This window comes from Dermacentor andersoni, chromosome 6 (genome assembly GCF_023375885.2).
Source record: "Dermacentor andersoni chromosome 6, qqDerAnde1_hic_scaffold, whole genome shotgun sequence".
Classification (NCBI taxonomy): Eukaryota; Metazoa; Arthropoda; class Arachnida; order Ixodida; family Ixodidae; genus Dermacentor; species Dermacentor andersoni.
The window spans coordinates 56629425-56648751 of NC_092819.1; the positions used below are offsets into that span (position 1 = coordinate 56629425).

Below are 19327 nucleotides of genomic sequence, written 5' to 3' on the forward strand. Positions count from 1 at the left end.
TTCTGCGCTGTTTCTTTTCTTCTGTTTGAATAATCGACTACCGTGCGTACGTTCGGAACTTCCAGCTTTTGTGTGGCTGTTCAGGTGGCGAAATACTCCAGAACTTGAAACAGTGACACGAATGACCAGTGTGAGCTTGAGTTTGTCCTGTTTCTTCAACTGGTCGTGGTCCGGCTACCTATATGGCGACTGTAGGGGGCTTAAAGCGGATGGACTCGTCATTCGACGAAGCGACTTGGGCCAGTTGTAAAGTGCGCCGGCGGTGACATGTAGCAGTAGTTCGTGTGGTTTTACGTTCCGAAGGCCCAAGCTCGGTTTCTGGCCTCGCTGTAAACCTTTAGATGGCGCAACAAGAACACCTGATGCGCAGATATTGCGCCCGTCGCAGCAACGCTATCGCGTGATGGCGCTCATTTTAGGATGTACAGTCAAACACAAAAGTTTACGGATCACGGGATCTCAGAAGAAGTTCAGTTTCTAACAGCCTGTAACAGCAGCCAGTAAAACCGAACATAACAATGTTGTTCACATGTACTGGTAGCGGCTGTAAATGCGAATACTATAGGCTGCGTTATGAGGATGCGCAGATATTCACCTTTTTCTCAAGACCTCGTGTTCCGTAAAATTTTGTTGTTGACTCCACTTAATGCTGACGACGGTGGTGCCTGCTATCATGCTCTGGTGCCCTCGTTTGTAACGCTGGGCTTTGAAATTGACCAAGGTAAGCCCACCAACAAATTAATTGCTGGCAGAAAACGACGCGCTCGGAAGGGGTTCTGTCAACTCAGAATCGGTGTATCCATCTCGTGGAAAAGAGCAGTCACTAACCGCGCCGTAGCGAGGAGTATCCAAAACTTGAGAATTGGGTTGGTGCACGTTTCGTACTCAACCGCACGCCGTCCCCTGTCGTTTACCATGGGCGGCGATTCGACGGAATGGCCTACATGAACTAAGATAGAATGCGCGGTTAAACACGTGTACGGTCGACGTCAAAAGTGCACGGACCACTGTATCCGAGCAAACAATTAATGTTTCCGGCCCCGTGGCACGGCGCCTGCAGTATCAGAATTTCAGGCACACATGCTAGTAGGTGCGTAAATCATAGTGCTGTACGGTTTTTCTGGCTAGGGTTACCAGTCTGCAACGGAAGTTCGGCCTTTTCTCAATTCCCGTGGTCCGCAAACTTTTGACTTGCGAGAGTTCTCGTGCGTGTCTTCATTCAAGGGTTCCGGCAGTCATCGGCACTGGAATTATAACCGAATGTACGTTGTTGTTGCTGTTGTTGTTGTTTCTTTCCCCACACCTGTCGGAGGCACAGCCTTGTGCGCATTGGATGGCCGAAGCTCGGGCGGCCAGCTCATCAAGCCTTGAGCTTGCGCAGTGTTATACGGCGGTGTATCAGACTGGGGACCGCCGGTGCCGGTGGCGAAACTCGGAATGCCAAATGACCCGAACCGAGAAGCGGCGGAGGACGGACCCACGCGTGGAGGAAAAGGAGGAGGAAGAACGGCAAGAGCCGGAGAACGACGTTAGAGAAGGGCCCTTGGCCGAAAATGAAAGAAAAAGAGAGGCCTCGCAAGACGGGGCGCTCCAAGAAAGAATGGCGCCTCGTGTGGAAAGCCATTACCGTCAAGCGAGAGGCGCGCGTGTGTGTTCTTGCCCCTCTCCCTCCCTCTCTCTCTCTCTCTCCTTTTGCTCGCCGCCGCCGTCGTCGTCGTCCCGCGTTAAAGCATGATGAGGTAGGAGAAGAAGGAAGGAACACGGGCACCGACAGCAGCAGCGAGGCAGCGGCAGTGCGGTGAATGTTCGGAGCACGTCTTCGGCAAGGTATACCGCCGCGCTGCCGTTGCTGCTGGCTCTAACGCGGCGTTCAGCGGTCTATGAAGACACGAGTAGTAGAAGACACACACCAGAAACTTCTTTCTATTTTATTTCTGCTCTCTCTCTCTCTCTGTCTCTCTCATAACTTTGAAAGTCAGTGGGGGCGTGTGTACAGAAAATAATAAAAAAAAACGAAATCTGAAAGATGTGAAGAACTTCCGCTATGGCGCAGTTCTCGGGTGGCTTTCTTAGCTTTGGTAGAGGTTCGGTCACTGACTGAGGGGTCGCTCGCCGTTGCATCGACTTTGAACACTATGCTATTATATGCTAGAGCTGTAGGGTGAAAACCAACTAGCTTGCGATGAAATGTGCTAATCCAAGTGCATCTCGTGGCAGCGTCTATTTATTATTATTTTTTATGTTTTAACGTTACTCTCCATCACCGTCAACCATTCTGATTAGAACACTCCGTCTCTCAGTTCCCTTACACGGTACGTTGTTTCATGGTGTATTGAAACCTGGCGATGGGCTGGTGGAGGTACGGTGTAAGTTAGAGGAAATAATACGCTGCTGCTCCAATGCTGGTTTCGGTGGTCCAAGAACACGTGAGAAAGACCACCGGGAGCTTTTGCTTTATCTCTATTTGTTTCTCTTTTATTTTTTTAGCCTTAAATGTCAATGGAGCCATGTTCCTGGCTAAATTAAACAAAACTGATATTAGATGATATAAACGACTGCGATGGTCCAGTTGGAAAGTTTATTTTTGTTTATGTTATGTGGAGCTGCGATCACTGACCGGCTGGTCAGTCGTTTGAGTACGCGAATTCAATAAACCACCGTCACCGCCGACTGGTCTTATAGGAGCATTCTACGCTCGGTTCCTCGCGTGCGACGTCGTGTCCTGGCGTGTTGAAACCTAGCGATGGGCTGTAGCGGAACGTTCAGCGACGCATATCTGAGCAAGCTAGCTCTGCATGGTGGGGTATTCTGTAAGTGTTCACCTAGCGGACATGTCCATTTCGTCTGCTACTCAACTGCTGATTGGCCGGGGGCGCCTGTCTCCTTCCGATGCATACCCCAGCCCAGCCAATCAGAACTTCAGCAGCGGACGAAATGAAGATGGGTGCTTTTTGGACACTTAACGAATACTTCCCCCTCCCCCTGACATCTAGATGAATGGAGAGAGAGAGAGAGAGAGAGAGAGAGACCTGCTTGAACGATTTGCTTCTATAGTCGGATACAGCTTTAGAAAAAAGGGGGCGCTTACTCCTCCGAGGCGGATGCACACGAGCATCCACCAATGGGCGCGCACTCTGGGCCGACGTCATGAGCCGGACGGCTGGTGACCCCGCCGTCGGAGAAGATGGCCGCCCGGGCTTCGAACTGGGCCAAGTCGCGTCAGCTGTGGGCGTCAACGCCTCGTCACAGTGAATTTTCAAACTGTTTGTGATTCTCTATCATGCCGGAAATATTACTGCGAGCTTACGGTGCCGCATTTGTGCCAAGTGCGTTTATTCTAAGCCGTGATCCGGCGAAGAAACATTGCAGCGAGCATCACTGGCGCTGCGCTACGCTTTTCCTGAAAACAGGATCGCGCGGCGACCGCTGCAAACCGACATCCTGCGTGTTTGTACCATGTTCTTTTTTTTTTCGCTCCCGAGTGAAGTGACAACGAGAAAAGTTTGCCAAAGTCTGGTGCCTACTGTCAGCGGCGGGTGTGTTCGTGTACTGTGTCGCTGCGTTTCTCGTCGGACGGGTTGAAGTGATGGAACGAAACCATTCTCAGGAGAAATGAGAAATGTAACTGATTCATTTTAGGCTCGGAAAAGGAGTAGTAAATGTGCCGTGTACATGTAAACAAGCGCAAAAGCCATGCAGAGCCGCTCTTTCTGCTTTTGTCAGTTGCGCAGTGAAGCTAAGGAGCAGACGACGGGCGCCTTGTGGAAAGCACGGGGTTATATTTCTGTCGCTATCCGGCATGCGCTGCAGCACATTAGAGCTCTACTAAACCAGTCATCAAAATACAAAAGTCTTTAATTATGCCGAGAATTGCGCGTTACAGAAGCACGATTTCTTCGCGGGATTATTTTAGTCGCGGAGGCAATCGGCTGTCACGCCTCGGTCATCTGGGCGGGACCTCCCCGTTTTTTCTAAAGTTGTATCCGACTATAGCCTTCTTATCCACGCTAGGGATATGATTTGTGGGAGCAGCGGCAGACAGAGTAATAATGCGGGCACTTTCTATCCTAATTGAAACTGCGCCATGAGACACCAGTATAACATCGCATGGCGATGACGATGATGATGATAACAATGATGATGGTTATAATGAGTATGATGATGATGATGATGATTGTTGTTGCACACTACTGTTTCTGTTGAAGGTTCACTTTGCTCGCTCCGCTTCGCAGGACATCCACTTTAGCGGAGGGGCTACGGGGCTACTGGAGTAGAGTCAGGGGACTCTGGTGACCGGCGGTAGCTTGCCTGATTTGCGCAGCTATCGCCACAGGCGTCAATTTAGCGAGAAAGCAGTTGCTGCAGGTCGTGAGTTGTTTGCGACAACTATCGTCTCGATTACGGAGTCGGACGTGGACCGCGCACGTCTCGACGCACTGTTGTACTTTTTCAATTGGTGGAGGTGCTGTTGCTTAAAGCAGTGACGGCCGTTCGGTCGACAGGGAGAACGCTGCTGTCTTTTTTCTCGCTTATTAGAAAGCAGTGTGGCCTTCCAGCATTTAGGTTCGCGTTCAGGTACAAAAAACTAAGGTTGTTTCTCTTTCGGTTAACAACTATAATAATAATAATAATGAGACGGCAATAAATGAAACATGTGGATGTGTTTCAGCTGGTGCATAAAACCACTTGGTATTATGCTACGAAGTACCGTGAAGTTTGCACTTTGATATCTTGCACTGACTGGAATCGCAGACTGTAACTAATTACCGCCAACGTCTCTAATAAATATTGATAGCGCTGGAAGTGTGGATTCTCTATATGTGGCCTTTGTATTTATTATATATCCTTTATAGTCTCGTCTGCCGCAGCATGGCCTTGGTGGCTTTTATGCCATTGAACTAGAATTAACTAACTTTATAATCTCGTTTGCGAGGTACCTGCATTTATGTCGCGTGTGCTTAAGATAAACGCCTTTGCATATTATTTCCCTTGCCTACCGCGGTTGCTTAGCAGATGAGGTGTTGCGCTGCTGCTGGAGATCGAGGGTTCGATCCCGGCCATGGCAGCCACATTTCCATAAGAACCAAATGCGAAAACGCTCGTGTACTTAGATTTAGGTGCACGTTAAAGAACCCCGGGCTGTCAGAATTGATCAGGAGTCCCCCGCCACTACGGCGTGCCTCATAATCGTGTCGTGGTTTTGTCACAAAAAAAAAAAAAAAATCCCGGAACCTAATATAAATCAAATTTTTTTTTTCCAGGTGCCTAAGTCCTCGGTCCAAGTATTTCTACGAGCCTTGTCCCTTCTCTGCGTCCGGTGAGTCCATAAAACCATTTCTATTTGATGCACCTTCTCCGACGTTTACGGCTTGTATACAACGGGTATTAGCGAAACATTCGCTACGAAATTACGTAGACTCGCACTGCAGAAAGCCGTCGTTAAGCCAACCCCCCGGGTCCAAATCTCGGACACCGACCTGCAGTGAAGATTAAGTCTACGTCGATGAGCCGTGACTTGCCGCTTCTGTCCTCTCTCAGCTCCCCTAGCATGTCTACAGCACCTCTTGTCGAGTTGTCCCGGGACGTGCTCACGGGTCCTCTCAAGAGCCACGCTTCACTCAAGCCGCCCGTCTGACCTGGTCTGACTACCACCTGTGGATCTATGGCCCGCAATATCGATACCTAATGGGCTTCAATCAACATAACAAGATCGTTACGCATACATGTATGCATAAAATTGGGCACGTTTTATGCCGCAGAGCGAAAAGCAGAAATAAAAAAATAAAGAAGGAAAACTTGACTTAGAGAACAATGCGGGGCCCGATATCAACTGCCCCCTGACTCATCGTCTTTCCTGCCAGCCTCACGCCGCGCTGTGCACGCGGCTTTCCCGCACATCACCGTTTTTTTTTTCCTCCCTCATGGCGCCGCGGTGGGTGCCGCCATCCAGTGGTGGCTTATGGAAACGCACCTTGCTGGTTGTGCAGTGATGCCCGCTTTCAAGGCGCATCGTGCGATTTTCCTCTTCGTGCATTCGCTCGCTCGCTCGGTTTCTTCTTTTTTTTTTTTTTTTTTCGCCCGCACTGTTGACTCGGTTCGGTTCTCGTGTGCGCGCTTTAACAACGAATTAAACGGCTCATGGTTAAGCGAGACCTTTTTACGAGGCCGTCTTTTTTAAGCGCTTCCTGTATCTCGGTGGATCGCAATCGATATTCCTTGGTTTATACACCGTCGTCTGGCGATAATTTGATTTGTTAGGCCGTCTAATTTAAGCAATCGTAAAAAAGAGAGAAATCATGATTTTTCGGCGATGTTTTATTACGCATTAAAAGCGCCCGATCCGAATGGGCCTCCCGGTTTCCGTCGGGTTAAGCGAAAACTTTTGTTTTGCAATGTACTATAATAATGCGGCTGACTCTCTTCCTTCCTTCCTTCATTCATTCATTAATTCATTCCGTTTTGATTTCTTCCTTTATTACCTTTTTATTCCTTTTCGGTTCTATGCATCATTCCTTCTCTTCCATTCTGATTCTATTCGCCATTCATTCTTTCGTATCTTTTATTTCTTCGTTCATTCCCCTCTTCGTTCCTTCTTCCCTCTCTTCCTTTCTTATTTCATTCATTCATTCCTTCTCTCCAACCTTCTTTCTTGCAATTGTTCATTAGCTCTTTCCCGTTTTTCTTCGTCCATTCCTCTGTTCCTGACGCTTTCTTTTTAATTAATTCCTTACCATCCGCTTGTTCCTTCCTTCCTCTCTCACTTTCTACATTCAATACTTCTTTTCCTTTCTTCCTTCGTTATTCATTCCTGCTTCTCTTTCTTTCTCTCTTCCTGCTTTCTCTTCTTGTGTTTCTTCCTCTCTCCTCTCGTTCGATCCATATGTTTCGTTTTCGTTCGTTATTCTTCTTTTTCTTCTTTTTTTTCTCTTTTAGTTCCCTTTGTAGACGAGCCACAGATGTCAACAGTTTGGAGGCGAATTCAAGCGGCAACGTTGTCTAAGCGTCGGATAAAAGAGTACCGCGTGCCTTGTCTTCCACAATGGTATTTACCGAAGTTATAGAACTAGAACGCGCCCGCGCTGTTGGCTGGAGCTCGTTTGATCGTTCTTTTCCCATTGCAGCAGCGAGCGACGTCGCTTAACTTGGTTACACCGACGCGAAAGTCTCAAGTGGCGCGGCGGTAAACGAATTATCTTCGGCGCTCTCCGAGATCGGCGCCTCGCGGTCAAAAGTGATTTCCTGTTCAACTTGCACCGCCCGCGTGCTTCTGTTGGCGGACATGTTGACCCAGTGCCCCTCGACCTAGCTATTCATTTCCTGTTTCTCCGAGAGACGCTAAACGGAAACACTAGGTCGTTTTAGCCTTTTGTTGTGCTATAATCCAGACACTATGTGCGTTTATTTGGCAGAAAAGGATGCACTTTCGAGCAAAAAAAAAAAGGGGGGGGGGAAGGCAAAGATTTCTTTTTTTTTATGTGGCGTCTAAACGTTGGTGCACCATGCACCACTCACTGATTCACTGCAAAAAAAGGTTACCAAACTTACTGGGGCTGCATCACTGTTTTGAATGTTTTTTTTTTTTTTCGGAACTCTGCATTTTTTATGTGTCGCAAATACATCCATTATCAGAGAAGAACTTCTACATAATTTTTCGGAAATTTCGCCCCTATAAGTCGCATCGGCAGCTCTTACGTCTTATCTGACGTCACAGAGTGCGCCTTGTCTTTTGTCTTCAGGTAACTGAACCCTTTTCATGCAGTAAAGGTTGCCATTTGGCGACGTTTTCGAGGGCGATAAATTTGTTTTCTTTGGAACAAGGTGTCTTTCTTCATCCATAAACGGTCGTGTAGCACCAAGCGGGCGCTGTCAAAGTCCGTATCATTACGAGGGGCTGCTGCGTTCTTGCATTCCCAAGGCCTTGCTCACTGGGAGGCTTGCATATATTTTGGTATTTCAGAACTCTTATTTATTTATTCACTCACTCACTCACTCACTCACTCACTCACTCACTCACTCACTCACTCACTCACTCACTCACTCACTCACTCACTCACTCACTCACTCACTCACTCACTCACTCACTCACTCACTCACTCACTCACTCACTCACTCACTCACTCACTCACTCACTCACTCACTCACTCACTCACTCACTCACTCACTCACTCACTCACTCACTCACTCACTCACTCACTCACTCACTCACTCACTCACTCACTCACTCACTCACTCACTCACTCACTCACTCACTCACTCACTCACTCACTCACTCACTCACTCACTCACTCACTCACTCACTCACTCACTCACTCACTCACTCACTCACTCACTCACTCACTCACTCACTCACTCACTCACTCACTCACTCACTCACTCACTCACTCACTCACTCACTCACTCACTCACTCACTCACTCACTCACTCACTCACTCACTCACTCACTCACTCACTCACTCACTCACTCACTCACTCACTCACTCACTCACTCACTCACTCACTCACTCACTCACTCACTCACTCACTCACTCACTCACTCACTCACTCACTCACTCACTCACTCACTCACTCACTCACTCACTCACTCACTCACTCACTCACTCACTCACTCACTCACTCACTCACTCACTCACTCACTCACTCACTCACTCACTCACTCACTCACTCACTCACTCACTCACTCACTCACTCACTCACTCACTCACTCACTCACTCACTCACTCACTCACTCACTCACTCACTCACTCACTCACTCACTCACTCACTCACTCACTCACTCACTCACTCACTCACTCACTCACTCACTCACTCACTCACTCACTCACTCACTCACTCACTCACTCACTCACTCACTCACTCACTCACTCACTCACTCACTCACTCACTCACTCACTCACTCACTCACTCACTCACTCACTCACTCACTCACTCACTCACTCACTCACTCACTCACTCACTCACTCACTCACTCACTCACTCACTCACTCACTCACTCACTCACTCACTCACTCACTCACTCACTCACTCACTCACTCACTCACTCACTCACTCACTCACTCACTCACTCACTCACTCACTCACTCACTCACTCACTCACTCACTCACTCACTCACTCACTCACTCACTCACTCACTCACTCACTCACTCACTCACTCACTCACTCACTCACTCACTCACTCACTCACTCACTCACTCACTCACTCACTCACTCACTCACTCACTCACTCACTCACTCACTCACTCACTCACTCACTCACTCACTCACTCACTCACTCACTCACTCACTCACTCACTCACTCACTCACTCACTCACTCACTCACTCACTCACTCACTCTGTGTGTGTATGTGTGTGTGTTCATTTATGAGCGGGACGTAGACAAGAACGCGGAGCGAACAGCTGATGCCCCCTGTACACAAGGACGCGAAGCCACCACGTGCAGCCTTAGATGTCAATGGACACTGCCTGAAGTTGAATCAATCCTGGAGTGAGTAGAATTCCAGGGCCGACCCGCGACGAATTACAGTGCCTGTTGTTAATTTATGGCACTAATCATCATAAAACTGTGTTGCGGTGTTCTTGAATTCGTCTTCACTCTTTACGATGTATTTCCGCGTGAATTCGGTTCTGAAATTATCTCTTGTACGGCTGTCATTCTTCTTTCTTTCTTGATTATTTTTTTTTGCGTGCCTAAAATAGGTTTGCAGCACGATCATTCAGTGAACGTTGCGGATATCTGCAGCGTAAATAAAAAAGAAAAATGTAACTATATTCAGGAGTACGGGCACTGAAACGGGCGCAGTTTATGCAACACACGATGGGCCAGTGATTTGGACGTTTCCTATTCAAAAATAAACTTCCTAAACCGCCTTACTTACCCCTTCCGCGACAAATTGTCGATGCGATCTGCTGCAGTGAGACTCCAGGAAGCGCGATGACTACCGCATTCGATACGTATGCACGCGCGCATCCTCCGTTTGTCCTACATATAATACGATCTCTCGTATTCAAACAAAATGTGTCCGCGAGCCCGCCCACTGCCTTTCCCGCTTCCTTCGATATCTGCTCTATCTATCTATCTCTCTCTCTCTCACTCTCACTTACTCGCTCACTCACTCGTCTCGTCTTCCGCGGAACGAGACGTTCCGTCGTTTTTCCTAGCCAGAATAGTGCCGGGTGTAAGGTGTAATATAAGCGCATCCTAAAGCACCACAACCGAGTCGACGTTTGGGTGGATCCGCGTTGCACCGATTGACCCCTATCGATCGCATCATTCGCGGAAGCTACTTAGCTCGCGGCTGCTATCGGCCGTTTTCTCTCTTTCTGCTCGCGCGATTTTTTTTTTTTTTCTCTCCCGGCTTGATTATAGACCAGTGGGAAGGCCAGCACCGCCGCGCCTGACTCTGATGACCGCGATTGTTTCTTTCTTTTTTTTTTCTCGGAGAGCGTCTTGTTTCCTTGGGAAAACCGCACTCCTTCGCCTTGAAAGAAGTAGAAACTCAAAAGTAAACAACGTAAACAACGAGTGAATGCGGGCGAACACACAGAGGAGCCCAGTTGAAAGCTGCGTTTCAGAGAGTGGCTGTGGGCAACGCCGGCGAAAGGCGGAAATCGACCCTATCTCGCTGCTTTGTATGGAGCGTGTAACGCCGTGACACGTCCTGCATACGATTGAGATTAGCCCCGTATATAGTATTGAACTGGTCCTTGGCCGTCCGCGTTTAACGGACGCCTGCCAAGCTTGGTTTATACGTGCTGGCTTTCCGCTGTGCCGTAGAGTAATACACACAGCAAGTCCAGCAGCGGGAGACGTGAACGGGGTGTTGCTGCAAGCTTAGTTGGCAGCCATCTTAGGAGCGGGTACGCCGCGCTCGTACGCGCATGCGCACTTTCGCCGCGATCGCACGCTTTGTGTGCTTTCACTTGGGCCACACAAGGGCGAATACAGCGACGGACGCTTGTGGACTCCGCGTGCTTCCGGGAATCGTTATGGAGCTACACCGTGGATATATGCATGTAACCTGTATGTGCGAGTGGCTTGTTTGGCTCGTTATAAAGCGATGTAGAATCGAGGTTGATGGTGGTGTAGTTAACGGCTGATGTCGACGTTAGATTTTTGAAGCGCGCCTAACATCCCTGCCTTCTCTCTTTATTTCCTCCTCCTCCTCCCACCATTAGCCCTCCCCCCCCCCCCCCCCTATTCGTGTCTGTGTGCCTGGCGATAAAGCGTATGCGAAGTTGCGTGAGTTGGTTTGCGGACGGCAACTAGAAACGACGCGTATACGATAAGTAAAATAATAAACGGCACTTCGCTGCTCTTGCAATGAGCAGGTAGCAATTAATTTGCGCCACATTTGATTATAAGAAAAGAACTGCGCGCAAGTTTTGGGCATTCATGCGTTCAAATTTACTGCGGGTGTACTGGAAAGTAGCGAAACGGACGTGAGTTAGAAACTCCGCGTTTCTTTTTTTCGGGCTCCTCTTTAATTTCGCTTCGGTTCCTCTCCAATTTTTCCGCGTGGTATTCCGAGTGCTTTAAATCCGGGCCCCTTCCCTAGCGATCTCGCAAGGCGGTTCTCGCTTTCGAGTCGCGTAACTGTAACGGCTTAACTACCGTAACGAAGCCTAGTTTTCCGCGCCGCTTTGGGACCACCGACCGTGTAGAGAGGCTCATTTACCAGCCGTCAGGGAGCCATTTCGGTTAAGTTTCGTTTGCGAGGCGTCGCTGATGCGTCACTGCGTGGCGTCGTCTCTGTACGCGCCGTCGCAGTGTGAGGCGCGCCGGGTGGCCACCCACACGAGCGTGCGATGCCGACTTCTCTTTCTTTCTTTCTTTCTTTCTTTCTTTCTTTCTTTCTTTCTTTCTTTTCTACGAAGTTTTAGTCCTGAAAGTGGGCCAGTCGCCGCCCATCTCCCGCCTCTCGACCTCTGCGCGCGACGTTCACCGACACTGCAGGTTCTTCCATGCATGAATGACGTTTTAGTATGTACGAGTATACGCACTGCATCCGTCATTCTGAAGTTAAGCTTAGTCAAGGGGGCGCATCTCTACGCCACGAATGTTGGAACGACGACGCACCTTTGCTTGCTTTAAGCGCTAGTCATTCATTCATTCATTCATTCATTCATTCATTCATTCATTCATTCATTCATTCATTCATTCATTCATTCATTCATTCATGCGGTGACGCGTCTCTTGAGAAATAGTAAAGGTGGACAAGTTTATCTCAAAAATGGCAGAGAAGTCGGGTAGCTTGAAGCAAGCAAGTTTATGCGAGTACGTTGTCACGTTCTAGATTCGTTCGTTCGTTCGTTCGTTCGTTCGTTCGTTCGTTCGTTCGTTCGTTCGTTCGTTCGTTCCTTCCTTCCTTCCTTCCTTCCTTCCTTCCTTCCTTTGGCGACGCTTAATTCGAAACAAGTGTGCGTGACTACATTGCCATGTTGTAGACAAAAGAAAATTAGCATAGTTTTCTTTATAGCACAGCAAGGGCAATCGCGTCTAAATTTGTTAGTTCGCAACTAGCAGCAGCAAGCAAGCATCGTGAAAATGCTAGTGTGAACAGCCGCTTAGGTAAGTCGTATCGAAACAACTGTCCTTGCGCAGAGGAGCCAACGAAAAAAAAAAGGAAAGACAAAGCAAGTCCCGCGAATTTCGTGACTTTTCACCTACGCAACTCTTCATTTTTTTTACTGCCGCTATAGATGCGGCGAATAAATATAAAGGTGTGGATCTCACAGGGGCAATTGAGGTCACCGAACATCGTCGAGGCTGAAAGGTTTCCGTGCGCTTGTAACAGAAACAGCTTTCGCTGGAACCACTTCGATAACCATGAATGTTTCTTACTGTGAGGGCTCGAAAAAAGCAGCAGCGTTATCGCCTCTGCACAGGTCGCATCACCTGTTCTATTGCACGAGTTTTTTTTATTACGTGTTTATTGTTGAGCTGCACTTTCCATATTTTTTTTCGCGAGAAGGCCTCCAAGGCATCCATTAGGAAAAAGGGGATAATAATAAAAGTCAGTATAGCACCTGCGTCTGGAAAGGTTCGACTATTTCAGCGGAACTTCAATGCAGGAACTATTGTGTATAACGTTCAGAAATTTCCCCGTTTGGTCGCGAAAAGTGCGGTGCGAAGCTGTGTGAAAGCGGTAAGAAATAAAAATGCCGAAGTGAGAGAGAGAGAGAGAGAGAGAGAGAGAGAGAGAGAGAGAGAGTCAAGAAGTATGCCACACGGCAGGCTTGAACACATGGCAGGCGCTGTAAGCTGCCAAATTGCCGAGAAATCTATCGGGAACGCCTCCGACATTTGCGAGATTAAAAGAGGGACTCCCTGTATTTTTATTATGTTTTTTCATGGAAACGATTTTCTTGCTTTCTGAGGTACTCAGACAGTGTGACTTTCACGTCCTTTATAGATTTTGTCTGACTGTCATCCCCCCGCCCTTTTCTTTTACCGAGGGAGAGAGTTTCCAGAAGCAGGTCGATATAGGAAAAACGGTAATGGTGGAGCTTATGGTGGTGAAAAAATGTCCGCAGATTGTATTACATACGTTTCCTCTGTGCATTACAAAAATGGCGCCGTCTTTTCGAGAGGGAGGCCGGCGAACATCTCAGAAGTGATCCACACTTCTTGCTGCCTTTACCCCCAGATTTTTCTCTTTTCTTTCGGCGATTGATCTTTCTTTATTATATTGTTGACCTGAAAAATGAGATGTTGGCACCAAGAAGTGGTGCGGGGCTACTCCTTTTTCATGTGAGGAGCATAGAGAGAGAGAGAGAGAGAAGGGAAGACAGAAAGGCAGGGAGGTTAACTAGACTGAGTCCAGTTAGCTACCCTACACGTGGGGAGGGGAATGGGGAGTGAAAGAGGGAGAGAGAGAACTTAGCTGTAGGATGTCTACAGTCTGGCACTCAAGTCTGTTGCCCTCAGGTAGCGAAAAAGCGCTCGAACTGCTTTCTGGGCCAATGAACTGTGAGGCCAGGCTCCCGAGATCTTCGCTTCCGTAAATGGCCTGTCATCCAGTCTATTTAAGGCACACTGGAGAGTCTCGCGTTGATTATCGAAGCGAGAACAGTGGCACAGAAGGTGACTGATGGTCTCTTCACACTTGCACTTAGCGCACATTGGCGAATCCGCCATTCCAATACGATAGCTGTAGGAGTTGGTGAATGCTACTCCTACCCACAGCCGACACAGCAGTGTTGCGTCACGTCGTGGAAGGTTCGCTGGTAATGTAAGTTTCAGTGATGGGTCGAGGCTGTGTAAACGACACTTAGAGTTCTGAGGTGTATGCCAGCAACCTAACGTGATTGTACGAGCGAGACTGCGAAGCTCTCTTGCAGCGTCGACTCTGGATAAAGGTATAAGGAGTGTCGGTGAGCCAGCCTGGGCACGTCGGGCAGCATCATCGGCGAGGTGATTACCAACGATGCCACAATGTCCCGGCAGCCACTGAAATATGATATTATGTCCTCTTTCAGAAGCGCAATGGCAGGTTTCGTGGATTTGTGACACCAGCTGTTCATAATTGCCACGTCGTAAACTTCTCAAGCTCTGGAGGGCTGCTTTCGAGTCACAAAATATTGCCCATTTGTTGGGCGGTTCTTTTTCAATGTATTCGACAGCAGCGCGAAGAGCGGCCAGTTCAGAGCCTGTAGATGTCGTTACGTGTGATACGTGTGTGTACATTGCAACTCATACAACACTAAAGCTAAAAGAATCTGTCTGTTTCATTACGCAGAGGTTTTAGTAAGCAACGCATATTTGCAAAAGCAAAAAGGAAAAATATATTTTTTCTCAATGGAACTCATTTGGGACCAGATTACGAGTGTAGCAACTTCTTGCAGCCCGGCTTAAACGAGGAAGGGGGGACCCGGTGTTCTTTGTCAGTCGTCTTTGAAACGCATGGCTAATGGGCTTGACTACCTGCCCGGCACTCCATCGGATGCCGTACTGCCGCCCGACTTGTGTGCAAAGGTCATCGCAGTGTGCAGCCAATTCACTGTGTAGCATTACACAAAAAAGGTCTACTGCCTGGCATATATAGAGCCAATGGAAGGAGTCAATTGGCGCCTCGGTGTTGGCTTCTCCGCGACGTTTCTATATCTGACGCCCACGTCCAAGACCCAGAGGTTGACACTGACGACCCTTGTGTAGGCCGACTGGTATGCGCGTCCGCAGGCTTATACGTACATGCCCCGCGTGTCAATCCATCAACGACGACGGCTTCTACTGTTGTTGTTGTTGTTGTTGTTATTGCAGCTGTTGTTGTTGCTGTAGCCTGTCGCACGTGTGGCTCCTACCCACGATGGGGGATTGCTGACCTCCTTGGCTTCTTCTGTGCCAGCACGCCCAGTTAAGTTCTTGCAGGGAGGCGCTGCCTTCGACATGTGCTGGGTTTAGCGCCGTCGTTCTGTGTTTGTCAAGCGCGGGGTGGCGCTGCTATTTTTAGTCCTCGCACACATCTATATGCGCGTATGCTTTGTCGAGTCGCACCGAGCCACGTGAGTCGGTTCCTACGTGTGGCTTCGTTGTAAACCGCGTACCCTATCTACTTGCGTCAGGCCCGCAGTTTATCTTCTAACAATTTTTTTTTTCTTTTTACAGAGTGGGCGTCTTGCTTGTGTCAGGCGCTTTTGGCTGCCCGCTGAGGCCTAAAAAACGTTGCTCAGACTGCAGCGCGATGTAATGCAATCACTGACGACGGACTACGAACAGTTTAAGCGCTCACGGTCACCGCAGTCGGCATTGAGAGCAGCTATCGTCATCTAGTGGTGACTCGCGGAGCACATAATGACGTGGTTTTCGTGAGTGGCGCTTATACTGTGACGTATGTCCAAGATTTAGCGTTCCAACGTGGGGCGGGCTTTACTCGAGTAAATGTGGTATGTAGTACCTTAGCTTCTATAACGAACGTCGTTCTTGGTTCTCTCCTTGACGAATACATATGCTGCGTTGTTTTGCGCGTATACCTGTAGTGAGATTTTAATAAAGGCTGTCGACGTTCATTCGTCGTGTGAAGGTCTCAGAGCCTGGCTGAAATGAAATCAACGGGCTGTGTCTGAAACACCTGTCAGGCCAGTTAAAACGTGAACACAAGAGGACAAGAGAACGTTTTATAAAGCAAGCCAAAGGACTTTCCGCGCCTGTATATATTCGAATGAACACTGCACGTCTTAATAGACTACTTTGAACAGCCAAAGTGAGCTAAACGTCTACAGCTGCGCAAAAAGTATTCGCAACGTCCTCGCAGTACGTTTAGAAAACGTCTATAGAGAGAATTAAGTGCTGCAGTGTAGACAAGCTTACAGAGCCGTTTCTTTCTTTTTCTTTCTTTTTCTATTAAGGAAATATTCGCTCCACAACATCAAGATCACATTTTACTTAAGGCACCCTTTAGTTGTCTCTGCAGAGCGTATTACTAAATAGTCTCAGAAGGCGGTGGCTGACAGATTTACTGCATTACCACGAACCATCCTTTGTCAGTGGCGTGTTAACCTCTGCGCAATTCTTGTAGCACATCGTGTCACAAGTGAAAAAAAAAAAAAGAGGAAGAAAGAGATCGCATTTCCTGGTTCTAGATGCGTGGCAGGGAGTGTGCGCCATGATCGTACATTGTGACCGTCTTTGTCTCTGATTTGACGAGATGCGAGCTTTGTGTGAGTGCAATCTTAACCATGGCCCATATTAATATTACGATATGTGTTAGATGTTTGCTTCTCATACCCTTAAGTTTAGCCGCCAGCTTCTTTAGTTAGCATTAACATTAACGAAATGCGCCATACATCTGCAGAGCGGAAATTCTCATTTGTTGCGAAGCCTGTATGTTCCCGCAAAATCTTTTGTCCGACTGCAGGCCTGCCTTTCACACTTCGGTTCATGTGTGGCATGTGTAATGGACGCTGACCTTAACGAAGTGGTCAGCGGCACGACACCGACGTCACGATGTCAACAACGACTGCGTTATGTCGATGACGGTACGACGACGACAATGACGACGACGGTGGCAGTACGATGGCTGACCTTGACTGACATAAACAGCGATAACGTGTACGAGTATTCGCACAGTTTCTTCGGCACGCCTGCAATGATTCCGCTCGTCTTCTGCTGTGGCGTCACTTCGCATTCGCGCGGTAACTGCGTGCTTTAATCGTGAGATATATAGCTACAGCCCCTCGAGATGTCCTTCTCGAGTCTCTAAGCATATTAAGGAATTCAGGCAGCACATAAGTGCTCCTAGAAGTCATTGAGTTGAGGGATTGAAAGAATCACTTTCTTTTCTCTATCTCTCTCAATCTTTCATCATAGACGAGTTACCCCAAAAAGAAAATTAAAAGGAAAAGAAAGTGAATCGTTGTCGGAAGTGACCTTCCTGCGCTGCCTTTTCGGCGAGCGTGGAGGTGACCGCTTCAAGCTCTCTCTCTCTCTCTCTCTCTCTCTCTCTCTCTTTTCCCAAGGAGGCGTGCGAATGGGACACTGTCATTAAGCGCCTCGGTCGCGCTGACCCAGAGGGCGGCGGGCGGAACGCGATGAAGCCAGAAGCCGCCGTTTTTCACTGGAGCGGTATCCTCATTTGATGCCCGCGTGCGGCCACCGGCAAATGGCGGAGAAAATGGTGGGAAACCGTGATTTCTCCTTGCGGCCATCTGCGGCGTTTCGAGGCACTCTACCGTTTCAGTTAGGAAAGCCTACAAATATGTCTATATATACAAAAGAAACTGCGAGAAAAGTTTCCGCAGGCTTCGTTTGAGCGTTTTCTTGTGCCCTTGTCGCAATGCTGTTACGACGACGAAACGGTGGCCAGATTCATTGAACACCAGCCTCAAACCCTATGTTCTCTCCTTCTTGTCATTCATTCATTTTTTTCCTTTTCTGTTTTTGGTTTTCTTTGATAACGCATTCTTGGGACGTACAGCCTGCAAGATGAACCTCGTAGCTCAGTCAGCGGTCGTGGCACTGTGAGCGCCAGGTCGTGCGTTCGACTCCCGCGGTCGCGGCACCCGCGTTCCGATGGGAAGGAAACGGTCGAGCGCGTCCGTTGTTGTTATATTTTGTTAACGAAGAAGAGGCTGTCGGTTTAGCGTTACGAGAGTCCTCGCTCGCCTTAACTGAGGCCATAACCGCCTTTGTTTCCCAGCCTGCTTAGAGGCACGGTAGAGCCGAGCTTCGAGTCGGAAGTGCAGTTTGGCACCGAGCTTTGTCTACGGGAAAAGAAAGACTATGTGGTAATGAAGAGGAGGAGGTACGTGTAGCAAATCGAGGAACAAGACGGGCTGCGTCGTGGAGAGAAGGGAGATGTAAGCGACGCGCATTTGTGAAGAAAGCGCATGCGCCCAGAAGAGAAGGCTGCAACGTGTGCACACTTAAGAGTACCTACCGACGAGGACGTTGTCTTTCCTCGGCTTTTGTCGGCGGATGCCCGAAGGATCATTATGCGTTCGCCGACGCTGCGGCGTCGCCCTTGTCGCATGCGTCGCGTGGGAAGCATGCATGCTGCTGCTAGCGGGTGTTCGAAGTCGTTCGGCAGCGGGCACCAATAACGACCGCGCACGTGATCGACGCCGTGTGACACTTCCGCGCGCGCGCTTGGCGCTTCGTTTCAGCCGTAGGGCACGCCCGCTCGTTTGCTTCCTCCTTGTAACAGCTTCACGAAAGGCGAGGACGGATCGTCGTTACATAGTGCGAGCGCCAGTTCAGGAGCAAAGCGCGTTATCCACGTTCCCGAGGGAACGCCCATTCCCGGAGCCCTGGTCACTTGCACGCGTTTGCGATTGGTTCAGCGTTACTATATATATATATATATATATATATATATATATATGTATATATATATATATATATATATATATACACGAGAAGAAAGGGGGTTAACCGAGGGGCCCGATTTTTATTAGTCATATCATAAGAAGCCAACAAACATTGACACCAAGGTCAACATAGGGGAAATTACTTGTGCTTAATAAATGAAATGAAGAAAGGATAAATTATTGGAAATTAAAGTGGATGAAAAAACAACTTGCCGCAGGTGGGAACCGAACCCACAACCTTCGCATTTCGCGTGCGATGCTCTACCAATTGAGCTACCGCGGCGCTGTTTCCCCATCCACTATCTTGGGTATTTATGTGTCCTAGTAGAACCCTGGGAGTGTTAGCCAGCGCCACCACTCACAGACCTTGGCGGCGGACGTGGAACGTCCTTCTTGCCGCAGGCGTCACGAGAACGTGATCTTTTTGGGTGAAGGCAATCGCACGCAATCGCACGCGTTAGGCAGTCGCACGCGAAGGCAATCGCACGCGTTATGAGAGCGTCGCACGCGTAAGGCGAAGGCGT

General features: G+C 48.7%; 1 protein-coding gene across 3 annotated transcripts in view; it reads left to right on the top strand.

The window, feature by feature from the left end:
* LOC126522826 (uncharacterized) overlaps positions 1–19327 on the top strand; it is a 307678-nt gene that overhangs the window by 124113 nt on the left and 164238 nt on the right. For all 3 annotated transcript variants that reach the window (XM_050171653.3, XM_050171654.3, XM_050171655.3), the window contains one exon: positions 5262–5317. In XM_050171653.3, coding sequence (XP_050027610.1) covers positions 5262–5317 — 56 coding nt within the window. The remainder of the gene's footprint in view (positions 1–5261; positions 5318–19327) is intronic.